Source organism: Trichomycterus rosablanca, chromosome 11, assembly GCF_030014385.1.
Source record: "Trichomycterus rosablanca isolate fTriRos1 chromosome 11, fTriRos1.hap1, whole genome shotgun sequence".
Taxonomy (NCBI): domain Eukaryota; kingdom Metazoa; phylum Chordata; class Actinopteri; order Siluriformes; family Trichomycteridae; genus Trichomycterus; species Trichomycterus rosablanca.
Window position 1 is genome coordinate 38,995,048 of NC_085998.1, and position 15,392 is coordinate 39,010,439.

Consider the following 15,392-nt stretch of genomic DNA (forward strand, 5'->3'; position numbering starts at 1 on the left):
TCTGATAGAAAGGTAGACAGGGCAGCACAGTTTGTTGTGTATGGGGCAGAAAAAGGGGGACCAACACAATATTGGGAAGGTGGTCATAATGTTATGTCTGATTGGTGTATAAATATACACATTAATAAAAAAAATTCCACATTTTTAGCCCTGCAGTACACGTGTTATCCCTGAGAGGGCCAGTAATAATGGAACTACTGATGGAAAGTGGAAAAAAGTGCGAGAGTCTGAAGAGTTCTGGATGTTTCGTCTCCTACAGACTTTTAAAAAGCTTTTTTATATAAATAACTGGACGTTAAACACACGGCAGCTTTACTTTCAATTTTTTATTTGTAACATTAACTAACATAAATATATTTATGAACAAAAGGCACACAGTTCAAATGTATGTACAAGCTCTCACAGTTCTGACGGACGCCAAAATGCGGGAGGATCGAGTCTTAAGAAATAAAAAAAAACGTCAAAGCTGATGATCGATGAGGGTGTCGAGTCTGACTGATGGACCGTCGGCGTGCGGGAGTCCGAACGAGGGCTGGAAAAGTCACACAGCCATTGACGCTGACAGCTAAACAACGGGCGCTGACTTGAAGGCGCACCAGTCCAAAGCTAGAGGATGAAAACGTGCTGGTCAGTTACTCAGACATGCTGGTCTGTACCATCCAAATATCGCACCTATTTATGCTCCTCTGACTCCTCAAGCGAGGGGGGCGCGGAAAGTCCCAAGCCCGGACGCGCCCATCCTCCATTACTGGATTTTCCGCGTGTTATTTCTTCTCCTCAGATGTTGACGAGACTCGACACCTCCTCGTACTGGATGATGAAGTAAGGGTAGCACTGATCGTCGTTAAATATGACGAAGATCTGCGGCTCCACGCAGTTATCCACACACGAGTCGAACAGGTCCCCGGCAGGCTGGCGCGGGCACAGCGGGGGCGGCCGCCTCATGCCCGGGTTGCCGACCGTATACTTTCCCGTGAGCACCTTGGCCAGGAACATGTAGTGTACCCCGCGGGACGAGCGGCGGGCGAAGCTGTGCGAGTACGCCGCCCTCCGAGCGAAGTAGCTGCCCTGGCCGAACATGGTGGCGTGCTTGCCGCACACCCGAGGGTCGAGGTTGTGCTTGCAGATGCCCTCTACGACGTCCTGCGACGTCCCGTGGAACAGGTGGCGCTCGTTCAGGAGGCGTTCGGATTCTGACATGCGCCGGGACATGTACTCCTTCTTCCTACGGAGAGAACAGACCAAACTCAGATTAGTAAAGCGGCTCAGTCTAACTGGGATGTGACTTTGATGCCACGTTATGCAAATTCAGAACACGTGGGACTTATGCAAACTGCTAAACCTACTAAGTCATCACAGTAACACCACAACCTGGCACCCGTTACCCCATAACACCTCCTCTCGGATACATAAACACTAGAGGAGTAAATATATACACGCCAATTAGGTATTTTCTCCATACGGTGTCTCCAATGCATCCAAACATAAAAATAAAGCAACGTTTTAATGCTTTTACATTACTTGCCTACAAGGTACACCTTTCTATATCTTGTTTATCTGGCGTGGGGTTGCTACAGCTCACCAGCCGTCTCAATCTGCTAACAATCTCTAACCAGAATACACATTTTTGCTTTCCCAGTAAATCCAGTCAGCGACACGGACATTCGGACAGGCGGCCGCAGGACTCCATGCAGCTCCTCCTCCCCCATCGAGTTCCTCTGAGCCTGTTCCACATTTCACACACTCCTCAGAAGTTCATCTCACACACACCTGCTTCCGCCCCACGAAACCTCAGGCAGGGCCGTTACCCCGCGGTTCGCGCTGAACGATCGGAGAGAACGAAACCGCCTCCGAGTCATTTCACCCCCGGCAGAGACGAGCGCACAGGAAACCGAGGAGCGTCAGACCCGAGTCGGGACTCGTTCGAGCTCGGTGCGCGACCACAACACTGAGAACGCCGGTGTGATAGTTTACAGGGTTCGCTACTACTACCTGTTTCATTACCTGGGGTCAGTGAGGTGCAACTTATAACGACAACAACTCCAGCTCACCGAGCACTTTATTAGGGACACCAGAAAACCAGAACGGTCCTCTTTTTAAACCACTTTGTTTTGAAGCAGTGTGGGTTTGTGTCATATATAATAAACATTAGAACTGAAAGTATACCAGCTTTATGATTTACTGCTTTATACTTTTTTCTATTTGTTAATGCATTTTCTTCCTTTTCCTCCCGATTTAGCACAGTCAATTTGTCCCCCGCTGCTGAGGGATACCCGATTGCATCTGAGGAGAGCACGTCGCTGTACACGCCTCTTCCGACACGTGCACAGCCCTCCTCCTCGTCTCTTCTGCCAATCAGGGTCCTTACACAGCGTATGAAGGTCCACCCACCCACACACAGTCCGGCACCCACCCTCCAGATAGTATCTGCTGCAGGCACTGCCAATTATGCCCGCCAGATGGCGCCCAGCCGACCGGTGGCAACACCGAATTCCGAACCGAATATATATATATATGTTGGTGGCGGTATATTTGCCACCAACGTGCCCTTCGAGGCGTACTAAGTCCAAGCGGACCCCATCTTTACGCCCGTGCATCTGCACAGACGCCTCTGCACAGCGTTTGAAGTCCCCACCCACTTAGCAGACCTAGCAGACACGGTGGCCAATTTGTATCTGCTGCAGGCACTGCCGCTAGATGACGCCCAGCCGACTGGTAGCAACCGGGGTGTTCAGAATCTCGACACTGGTGTGCTAGTGGAATATCCCTTTAAAAATGACCAGTTCTGCCAGCCAAACAATAATCGCTAGTACTAGTACTAGTGTAACATTTATACATAAATTCCCAGTAAACAATGACATACATATCGAATACTGGACATCAGAAGAACACTAACGTTACTCAAAACGAACGGAAGCGTCCTCACCTCTTGTATTTCTCCCACAGGAAGGGGTTCTGGACCCGAAGGATCTTCAGGATGCGGAATTTGGTCTCCGATACGGTCTTGTGGAAGAGGTTGTAAACTGTGCGGTAGCTACGGTCCTCGCGTGAGACTGGAACCTGCAGGAAGTCCTGGTTGGGATTCATGGGTACCCAGGTCTCGGGGAACATCCTGGGTGCAGAGGTGGACGTGGGCGAGAGGGGCTGCTGCCCGGCTACGTCAAGAGCGCAGAGCCCACCGAGAGTCCTGCAAAGCAAAGAAACACAAAAGAGGGTCAATAAAATATATATACAGGTTCACATACCAGACCTGGCACAGGGTGTATGCCAGATGCCCTTCCTTATGCGACCCTCATTGTATCCGGGCTTGGGACCAGCACTGAGAGTGCACTAACAAGTGAACCTCCCAACAGCTAGACTGTTTCGGCCATTCCTCCTTTTGGACATACAGCCAATCATGTCCTTGCAGACGCCCGACCAGCCGATAGCACCGCTGACATTCAAACCCCAGCCTACTTTACCCCTGCACCACCCGAGCTGGTGCTAGTCTCTTATATTGACGTGCTCCTGGTAATAAACTAAGGGTGGTTGATTGAGGTTGTTTTTAGGTTCATCGTTCCCTCCGAGCCTTCGCGTCTCTTCACATTCCACCAGGTAAGACTCGATCGCTTCAGTCAGCATGACTAGCGCCTGAGTCACTACCGACCTCTGTTCTACTGAGCCCCGCCCTGCCTTGAAAGCCCGGCTCACTGCCCCTCCTGAAATCGCACACGTTAACAGTCCCTATAATTCTGTCATAAATTCTGTACAGGAACGAGGAAACGTGGTCATCGATGTGAAGACATCAGGGCGTGTAGGTGTGAGAGGCGACTGGAGGAAATAAACCGGTCTGTGTATGTGTGTATGCTTCAACAGGAAATAAAAAAAAACTCAACAAGCTCTAATAAAATAAAAACAATTCTACAAACTGGTAAATAAACATTTTTTTGGGTTTTGTTTTCTAGAGGTAAATTATACAAGCTGAGTACCATTAAAAACCTACGTTCAAATCCCTCGTACACCCACAGACACTCTGACCAGAATAAAGCATAAGAAAAAATACATACAAATATTATATTACATTTATTATATTATATTTTTATATTTTATTATATTATACTTTTATATTTATTATATTATATATTTATATATTTATTATATGTATTACATTATATTCATTTTATTTTATTTATCATATTATATTATATTTATTATACTATATTATTTTTTATATATTATATTATATTATATTTATTATACTATATTATTTTTATATATTATAGTTATTTCATATTATTTTTATATATTATATTTATTATATTATATTATATTATATTATATAAATTACATTACATTAATTATATTATATTATATATATTTTATATTATATTATTTTATATTATTATATTATATTATTTTATATTATTATTAGGGCTGTCGAAGTTAACGCGATAATAACGCATTAACGTGATCTCAATTTAACGCGATTAAAAAAAATAGTGCCGTTAACGCAAATTGTATTTCATGTTGAGACTTGACTGGTAGAACAAACGATTTAATGTCGGACTTGCCACCGTTGTTTATTTGCGGTTTGTTAAAATAATATAACCCAGCGTGGTATTGTACCGAGTACCGAATACCGGACAGCTGAGTCAAGCACGCTAGTCCATGAACTATGGAAGCCCCAAAGGGTCAAAACACACTCACTTCGTGTAGAAACGTCCATACTACAGTATACAGTGTATCACAAAAGTGAGTACACCCCTCACATTTCTGCAGATATTTAAGTATATCTTTTCATGGGACAACACTGACAAAATGACACTTTGACACAATGAAAAGTAGTCTGTGTGCAGCTTATATAACAGTGTAAATTTATTCTTCCCTCAAAATAACTCAATATACAGCCATTAATGTCTAAACCACCGGCAACAAAAGTGAGTACACCCCTTAGTGAAAGTTTCTGAAGTGTCAATATTTTGTGTGGCCACCATTATTTCCCAGAACTGCCTTAACTCTCCTGGGCATGGAGTTTACCAGAGCTTCACAGGTTGCCACTGGAATGCTTTTCCACTCCTCCATGACGACATCACGGAGCTGGCGGATATTCGAGACTTTGCACTCCTCCACCTTCCGCTTGAGGATGCCCCAAAGATGTTCTATTGGGTTTAGGTCTGGAGACATGCTTGGCCAGTCCATCACCTTTACCCTCAGCCTCTTCAATAAAGCAGTGGTCGTCTTAGAGGTGTGTTTGGGGTCATTATCATGCTGGAACACTGCCCTGCGACCCAGTTTCCGGAGGGAGGGGATCATGCTCTGCTTCAGTATTTCACAGTACATATTGGAGTTCATGTGTCCCTCAATGAAATGTAACTCCCCAACACCTGCTGCACTCATGCAGCCCCAGACCATGGCATTCCCACCACCATGCTTGACTGTAGGCATGACGCACTTATCTTTGTACTCCTCACCTGATTGCCGCCACACATGCTTGAGACCATCTGAACCAAACAAATTAATCTTGGTCTCATCAGACCATAGGACATGGTTCCAGTAATCCATGTCCTTTGTTGACATGTCTTCAGCAAACTGTTTGCGGGCTTTCTTGTGTAGAGACTTCAGAAGAAGCTTCCTTCTGGGGTGACGGCCATGCAGACCAATTTGATGTAGTGTGCGGCGTATGGTCTGAGCACTGACAGGCTGACCCCCCACCTTTTCAATCTCTGCAGCAATGCTGACAGCACTCCTGCGCCTATCTTTCAAAGACAGCAGTTGGATGTGATGCTGAGCACGTGCACTCAGCTTCTTTGGACGACCAACGCGAGGTCTGTTCTGAGTGGACCCTGCTCTTTTAAAACGCTGGATGATCTTGGCCACTGTGCTGCAGCTCAGTTTCAGGGTGTTGGCAATCTTCTTGTAGCCTTGGCCATCTTCATGTAGCGCAACAATTCGTCTTTTAAGATCCTCAGAGAGTTCTTTGCCATGAAGTGCCATGTTGGAACTTTCAGTGACCAGTATGAGAGAGTGTGAGAGCTGTACTACTAAATTGAACACACCTGCTCCCTATGCACACCTGAGACCTAGTAACACTAACAAATCACATGACATTTTGGAGGGAAAATGACAAGCAGTGCTCAATTTGGACATTTAGGGGTGTAGTCTCTTAGGGGTGTACTCACTTTTGTTGCCGGTGGTTTAGACATTAATGGCTGTATATTGAGTTATTTTGAGGGAAGAATAAATTTACACTGTTATATAAGCTGCACACAGACTACTTTTCATTGTGTCAAAGTGTCATTTTGTCAGTGTTGTCCCATGAAAAGATATACTTAAATATCTGCAGAAATGTGAGGGGTGTACTCACTTTTGTGATACACTGTATATACAGTATGTATGTATTTGCATATGTGTACTTGAGTATGTGTGTATGTATTTGCATATGTGAATATGTATATGGGTATTTACATGTGTGAATATGTATGAATATGGGTATATATGTGCATGTACTGTATATATGTGGCTATATTGGCCTAATTGTGCAATATTGTCACATGTCACTTTACTATTTAATAATCTGATAGTTTAATTACTATTCAATTTTTACATTAGCAATATACTTTATGCATCATTACAGTTATTCATTTTATGTAAATAACAAGAAAGACTCGGTTCTATCTATCTGTCTGTCTGTCTGTCTGTCTGTCTGTCTGTCTGTCTGTCTGTCTGTCTGTCTGTCTATCTATCTATCTATCTATCTATCTATCTATCTATCTATCTATCTATCAAACCTTTGTCACGATACAACCACAGAAAAGTCTGTTACAAAAACTCCCTTACAGTTTTCTCTTGTCCCAGCAGTTTTTAACATCAGTACATTTAGCATAAAATGTGTTCACCATTTTAATTGTAACATTTCACTTAAAAATCCTTCTTTTCTATAACATTTACACAGATTTTTTTTAATGCGATTAATCGCGATTAACTACATGAAATTCCGAGATTAATCGCGATTAAAAAATGTAATCGTTTGACAGCCCTAATTATTATATTATATATTATACAGTATTATTTCATATTATATATTATTTTTTATATTATATAATATTTTTATATATTATATTATATTTTTATATATTACATTATATTATATTATTTTTATTATATTATATTATATTATATTAGTAGTAGGTCCGGTTGCACTGGAATCAGTGGGTGCAATGAGTTAATGCCCCCCAGACAGGACGGCAATCCCCAATTGTGGGGCCTCAGCCACCCCCCAAAAGACGTGTACCTCATGAGGTACTGAAGCTGAAGGACCTGCTGGGAACGTCCTGGTCCCAGATACCACAGGACTGCTTCAGAGGTCCTGGCAGGTCGAAAATAAATATTGTAACCAAAGATCTATTACAAAATAAACTTTGGCTCTAAAAGTAAATAAAATAAAAATAAAAGTAAATATTTATTTAATTTATTTTGGTTGACTGAAAGCCCTGTGTGTGATTTTAAACGGTCAGGTTCGGGAGGAACCGTGACTGTGCTGCCGCTCAGGTTAACAGCTTCCACCCCCAAGGTTTTTGGTACGGCGTGTTCCAGCCACACCGAGCCCCGTCCTGTCGTAAAGCCACACACACTGCGTACCGACCGCGGGGCCGATAATGCGTGAACACACACCCAGCGAACAAAGAGAGCCGGAGTGCTGATAAGTAAAAACATAGACATTTAGTCATTAAACGCAGGGCGGCGAGTTCTAGCACATCGTCTACTCAGCACGAGCTCGAACACACGGCGGAAATTCACGCAGTGCCCCGTGATTAAAAACATCAAATATTTTATCTACCATAATGTACTTTAATTACTGTAATTAAGACTTAAAAAGGAAGGAAGGACGAAAACCGAGCTGCTGAAAATTCACCTATAACAGGTCAGCGGAGAAACTTCCTCAACAAACGTTTATTTCTTCTTATACGGTGCATTTATGATTTCGTATATACGTTATATACATTGTGTGCGTATATGTATATAAAGTGCTCAGTTGGGGTCGAATGGGGTGCCCAAGAATAATGGATTGTGCACTGATGTTGGCGCACATTATGAATCTAGACACATGAATCTCAGCGATGCTATCAGCTGGCCAGACGTCCACACAGACACGATTGGCTACGTCTGGAGGTTTTCCTGTCCAGGGTTTTCCCGACAGGACCAGACCCGCCATGACCCTGACCAGGATTAATCTGAATTAAACGAACACATTAATATTCATTACGTTCATTACAGACCGTAAAGGAAGTCCGACTTTCTTTCAACTTCCCGAAACTCTCGGTAATGAAGCACAGGCTGCGATATTCCTCAGATTTGTCATCGTGAAATAAATCGAACCGGGGAGAATCAGACGCACAAGTGGAAAAACCTGTTAAAAACGTCTGGGAGAAAAAAACGTGGTCACGTTCCTCTCTCGTTCACCCGGCCCCGCCGGTCTGGAACTCATTTACGCTTCTCTCCTCTCTCCACGTTTCTCCTTTTTTATTTAATTTACAGCGCCCACGGGAAGGACGGCGGGCAGTGCGGGTACGAGGGCGCCCGGCGATCCTAAGCTCGGTCGGAATGTCCCGAAAGTACAAACTGTACTCAGGAAGAATCGATGGAACAATCGCACCGAGGACCGGAGCAGATTTACAGTCGGAACGCTTAACCATTAAAAATCCGGCCAAGGACCGGTACTGGGCTGCACACTCTAAAAGATGTTTTATTTTATATATTTTATGCGTTTACATCCATTTTCTCCCAATTTAGCGTAGTCAATCTGTTATCCGCTGCTGGTGGATCTCTGATTGCAGTCGAGGGGGGTATCTTGCTGCTCACGCCTCCTCCGACCGCCAATCAGGGTCCTTACACAGCGTTTGAAGACCCCACCCACATAGTCCGGCCATCCCGCCGTAGTCTGCTGCAGGCACTGCCAATAATGCCCGCTAGATGGCGCCCAGCCAACCGGTGGCAACGCCGAACCCAGTTTCGAATATCCCGCTGATCTGTGAAATTATATCTTATATGAAACCGGTCCAGTGCAAAAAAAGGTTGTGGACGGCTGATCTAGCTTGTCAGGCCACCCTCCCCTAAGATATTGCCCATCATGTCTGTAAAGATGCCCGACCGGTCGATAGCACCACTGAAATTCGAACCCCTGTAGTGGAATTCATGTGGTTTTTTGTGTTCTGTTGGGTAGACAGTTGTCAACTGCTGGCTCGTGAATTGCATTGTGGGAGTTGTAGTTATTAGTTGTGAAAAAAGAGGTTCCAGACAGCAAACTAGCGGGCCAATCTGGCACCACAGAATACTGGGTTATTCAGCCCGAACCGTGACGTAACCTGTGGGCGTGTCATGTTGTACAGCACAGCGCGTTAGCAACAATGGCATCCGCTGGTGTCTCGTATGGAGCTTAATGCTGCAACTTCACCTGATTACATTTTGAACCAGTTTGCAGCTGATATTTTCAAAGCGCCTTTAAAAAGATGAACTGTGAGATATTACGAGATAAAAGTGACCCGGACAGAACGGAAAACGCTTAACGTGATAAATAAAGCGTGAAGCTTTTCCAACTCCCCGAGCTGCATAAACACACGTGAAGTAAATCCAGCTAAACACGGATACACGTGGTATTATAGACTGGATTTGATGGTTATTTCACACAGATTAATGTTCATGTTGTGGAACTTTAATGATGTTTCACCGCTCAAGTCGAGCGCTGAGCAAATCGGCTATCTGTGCCGAGAGTCGCGGTGAAACCGAAGCACAAAACTCTTCTCACGTTAATGAACTAAAGAAAACAACAACTGAGACGAACACGTCACGTCTTCTTATCACCGATAGTTAGATCGATGCTTTTTACATAAAAACAAACATCTGTAACAGCCATGATATTACTTCTCTTAACTTTCGTTAAGTAACGCCCACCGATGATGACGCTGCTTGGTTCTCAAAAACTGGTAGAAACGCGAGTCGGTTCTCTACAGAACACCAAGGTTCAGAGAAACCTGAACAGCACCGGTTCAAGAACCATGGTTCTTTTGGTGGAAAAGGGGTAAAGGTCACAGTACTGTAAGTCGTACATGCAAAACAGGGGCAGCCGTAGCCTACTGGTTAAGGTACTGGACCAGTAATCAGAGGGTTGCCGGTTCAAGCCTCACCACTGCCAGGTTGCCACTGTTGGGCCCTTGAGTAAGGCCCTTAACCCTCAATTGCTCATCATGTAAGTCGCTTTGGATAAAAGCATCTGCTAAATGCTGAAAATGTAAACGTGATACTCACTGCAGGTACGGCGAGAGTCTGACGGACGACATGAACAGCGGCCGCTTCTTGATCTGCCGGCGGAACCCGAAGACGGCGTTCTGCTGGAAGCCCTCGCGGATGTTCAGGATGTACTGGTTCTGCAGCGTGATGAAGCGCACCTCCTTCAGACCACGCTCCTTCGCCTCCTCTATCAGATGCACCACAGGCTTGGGGGGGGGGGGACAGAGACAGAGACAGGGTTAGGAACAGATCGGCACAGGACAGGACACAAAAATAAACAGGAAGGAAGGAGGAACGTACGGCGCTCGGCTCGGCTCGGCTCGGCCTCCCGCCACTTTCATCTGGAGCGCGTCGGCAACCGTCAGTGATTTGTGATAGGAAATAAAAAGCTTTGTTTTGTACGAAGGAACGCTTACGCAACCGAGAACAGAACGCACGCTCACGGCAAATGCTTCCACAGACGTCTAAATCACGCCCATCCTGGACTGAATTAGAGTCAGTTCTCTGTTTACGGTCCCTCACTGACCGACTACGCTGCCTGCCCCTCGCGCCTCGATTGATGATAGCAAAAACAACTACATTTTGGTTTTGTAATACCTAACAGCAGAAAATTTATTTCTAATGTTTATTTCTAATTAATTTCTAATGAGTTTAACAGCAGAGATTTTGCTAAATAATCTGGACTAGTAATCAGAAGGTTGCCAGTTCAAGCCCCATCACTGCGACTTACAGTACTGTGATAGTATACTGTCTAAGCAACTGAGGGTTAAGGACCTTGCTCAAGGGCCCAACAGTGGCAGCCTGGCAGTGGTGAGGCTTGAACCAGCAACCTTCTGATTACTAATCCAGTAACTTAAACGCTCAGCTACTACTGATACTATAGGAACTGAAAGCCAGAGCTGGACCACAGGAGCAGACCCACGTTCAACAGGTCGAAAGTCGCCTCCCTTTAGGAGCCTTTGCCTAATTGGTTGAATTGGCATGTCAGCTGACCAGAGCAGTATGGCACCATGCAGCCACTGCTGAGCCACGCCCTGGGTGAAGCACCTTCCTAATCGTGGTCTCGCCCCTGCCAGGTAAGTTTGGTCACGTGATCTAAGTGTGTGCCGTCTGCTGGCTTACCTCGGAGTACTCCCTCCAGCCGAAACTGTCCCTGCAGTAATACTTCCACACCGTCAGGTAGTTGGGGGCGGAGTAGGGGGCGGGGTTCGTACCGGAGGCGGGGCTCGCGCTAGAAGACCCAGCACCGAAACTGGACGGCGTGGACAAGCGTCTGACCAGGTCGAACTCCAGGTCACAGACCCGCATGGTACTGAAGTCCAGCATGAACAGTCGATTCCTGCAGATAAGACGGAGACGTCAAGGGTCAGCGATGATACACACACACACACACACACACACTTCAGAGCAATACTGATACACTCGTCTGATCATAAAGCTCCATACGTTTAGAACTGACGTGAGGTATATATTTATATATGTGTGGGATTCAGCTCCAGATCCGTGTGTGTGTGTGTGTGTGTGTGTGTGTTAGATTGCACACACACACACACACACACACACACTTCAGATCAATACTGATACACTCGTGTGTTCATAAAGCTCTATACATACGACATGATGTATATATTTATATATGTGTGGGATTCAGCTCCAGATCCGTTAGTGTAAGGTTGCACAAACACACACACCGAGCATGAGTTCCATTCCTGACAGCACACACACACACACACACACACACACACACACACACACACTTTAGATCGATACTGATACACTCGCCTGTTCATAAAGCTCTATACGTGATGTATATATTAATATATGTTTGGGGTTCAGCTCCAGATCCGTGTGTGTGTGTGTGTGTGTGTGTGTGTTAGATTGCACACACACACACACACACACACACACACACTTCAGATCAATACTGATACACTCGTGTGTTCATAAAGCTCTATACATACGACATGATGTATATATTTATATATATGTGGGATTCAGCTCCAGATCCGTTAGTGTTAGGTTGCACAAACACACACACCGAGCATGAGTTCCATTCCTGACAGCACACACACACACACACACACACACACACTTTAGATCAATACTGATACACTCGCCTGTTCATAAAGCTCTATACGTGATGTATATATTTTTAATATATGTTTGGGGTTCAGCTCCAGATCCGTGTGTGTTAGTCTGGACACACACACACAGCGAGCGTGAGTTCCACTCCCACCAGCGCACACACACACACGTCAAGGGTCAGCGATGATACACACACACACACACACACACACACTATAGATCAATACTGATCAACTTGTCTGATCATAAAGCTCTATACGTTCAGGATTGACATGACATATATAGATTTATATTCGTTTGGCATTCAGCTCCAGATCCGTGTGTGTTAGTCTGCACACACACACACACACACACACACATCGAGTGTGAGTTCCACTCCCGCCAGCGCACACACGCTATTTTTCCGTCCCGGTTCCGGCCTGGACAGTCTGGTTCAATCACACCCTTATCAATCATCCTCGCTCTCAAAGAGGATTAGAGGTCAGGGGTCAAACGTCCGAGCAGAACCGTACAATCAAAGCCAGCGCCGAAGAGCGAGCAGCACACACACACACACACACTCACACACACACGCCGCGGCCTGTTCTTCATTCACGTCTGTTTGAATTCCTCGCTGAGTCGAAGTCTGGCCGGAGTACAAAGCAACGGAAAAGACGGAGAGAAAAATAAATAAAAAATAGTCGAAAAATTTATAAAAGTGCCGCCGGTGGTTAAATATGAAACATGTTTCACTGGCACCTGAATGCTGCATGTTTCACACACACACACACACACACACACATAATATACTGATATTATTTTATTGTATTATTATTCCAACACCTTAAATACAACATGGTTATTATCTGTAGACTTGAGATAGACTGATGGCTTCCATTATTTATATTCTCGGCATTTAGCAGACGCCTTTATCCAATCGACTTCCTACAGTCTGAGCAATTGAGGGTTAAGGGCCTTGCTCAAGGGCCCACAGCCACTGGCAACCTGGCAGTTGTGAAGCTTGAACCAGTTACCTCCTGTAACCTTCAGTTACTAGTCCAGTACCTTAACCACTAAGCTACAACTGCATACCAGGGTGCTGGAGTGGCATTGCGATAAAATACACCATCCCACTATCTGCTTACGGCCGGTCGGGCGTCTACACAGACGTACCAAGCCACTGTGAGCGCCTTTCCAAGCCCAGATAGAATACAACAGGTTGTGTCAGGTGTGCGGACTGGAATGATCCAATCTGGCAACCCCTAAATATGTAAGCAGGGGGTATGTGGGGTGCAAGGATACTGCAATACCATCAATACAACCTTAAAGAACGTACTGAAGTGTCCACATTTTGTGCTCCATGTGTTAAATCGGTGGTTTTTTTCCTGAATATTTCAGCTTGCGCCTGTTGGTCGGGTTGCCAGATATATTGCCAAAATATTTAGGATCAAAAAACGGACGTGCACGTATAGATGTCTTTTTGTAATGAACCCTGGACTAACTGGTTTGACTCCAGTAATTCCAGTACACATTAAAATACAGACTTGTTGATTAATGATGTCAGGTCAGGCACGTACAAACACACACACACACACACACACACACACACACACACACACAGACGAATTAGACTAAACATAGCAGCCTGTCCTGACGTTCATACTCGTTCAGCTCAACAAATGCTAACAGGATCACTCCGGTATACAATCACTGACAGGCGTCTCTTACACTACAGCCAAACAGTAGAGTCGAGCCAGGAGCTCTGCTGACCAGAGGCGGTCAAAATATTAAAACAAATATAATAAAATGTGATCCAAATGACCTCCGGCGTCAAAAATAAAGACGAGAGATCCGAAACAGGCCGAACAAAAAAATATTCAACTGCTTAAGATTAATCTTTAATAAACACTTTAATAATCTTTAATAAACAATTAAAAATGTGTGTGTGTGTTTTTTTACTCTAAAAGTCGACATCCTTACTGGAAAACGGTCATTCTCCCAGTTCAGAGAAGCTTATTTACACTAAATACAGCTCTTGCTAGAGTTGCCAGATCAATGCAAATCCCCAGAAATGTTTTGTACCACTTTTGGGTCCCTGTTTCACCCCAAAACAAAATTCACACAGACGTTAACCAGTGCTAAGCCTCAGAGCGATTTTAGTATTTGTTTGGGTTTTCTTTTCAACCTTGACAAAAAGACAACTGTTCCTGTAACCAGAGCTGAGAAGGAAAGCATGAGCATTAGAAAGCCTCAATTCACTTCTTTTGGGACGTTGGTTTGATTTGCTGCAGATTCTGTACCTGGGTTCTAGCCTCTCGATACGCTTTACTTCGGTCAGTCATTGGTTTGAGGCCTGACCACCAAATTCATGCCAAGGTTTCTGACCTAGGCATCTTACTGTGGGCACTGCAGGCTGATATTCAGGGTCATGTTTGCTGCTCACACCACGTCATGATGGTTCTTATAACTTGGCAAGAGCCTAAAAATGCCACTTCACCCTCACATAAACATGAAGTCCAAGGTACCCTCGCCATCCTGAGAGTCGCCTGGCGACTGTGAGAACGTCAGAACTGCGTCAGTATTACATATTCAGAGCGCCCACATCCTAGCCATCATCAATCAATCGCCAAACATGCAACCGGTGAAGCTTCACTTCACTTCCGCCAGACGCTGGTTTCACATGCCGCATCGGTTGGCAGCAGTGTGAACCGCCGAGCCCGTGAACAGCAGGTGAAGCGGAGGAGAGATGGTACGATAAGTGTGAGAAAATGCAGAGAGGGGCTCGAACAAATAACAGTCCGAAACCGAACGGCGGTCTGTCTTTATCTCTCGCACTTCTGACGCGGCGTCGAGTGAGCGGCCCGATCTGATCTGGAGAGGAGCGCCGGCTAAAAACGAGGCATTTTAGAGGCACGTAAACAAACGCCCGAGAGAGAGAGAGACAGAGAGAGAGACAGACAGATAGAGAGAGAGACAGGGAGAGAGAGACAGACAGATAGAGAGAGAGACAGGGAGAGAGAGACAGACAGACAGATAGAGAGAGAGAGAGAGAGAGACAGGCAGAG

The 15,392-nt window shown here is 45.1% G+C and overlaps 1 protein-coding gene across 3 annotated transcripts in view; it reads right to left on the bottom strand.

Moving 5' to 3' along the window:
* Positions 1-311: 311 nt before the first annotated feature.
* Positions 312-15,392, bottom strand: part of tiparp (TCDD-inducible poly(ADP-ribose) polymerase) — a 29,103-nt gene continuing 14,022 nt past the window's right edge. For all 3 annotated transcript variants that reach the window (XM_063004305.1, XM_063004306.1, XM_063004304.1), the window contains 4 exons: positions 11,386-11,602; positions 10,282-10,469; positions 2,927-3,187; positions 312-1,225 (listed from right to left, as the gene is read on the bottom strand). In XM_063004305.1, the coding sequence (XP_062860375.1) occupies positions 778-1,225; positions 2,927-3,187; positions 10,282-10,469; positions 11,386-11,602 (1,114 nt within the window). In that variant the 3' untranslated portion in view covers positions 312-777. The remainder of the gene's footprint in view (positions 1,226-2,926; positions 3,188-10,281; positions 10,470-11,385; positions 11,603-15,392) is intronic.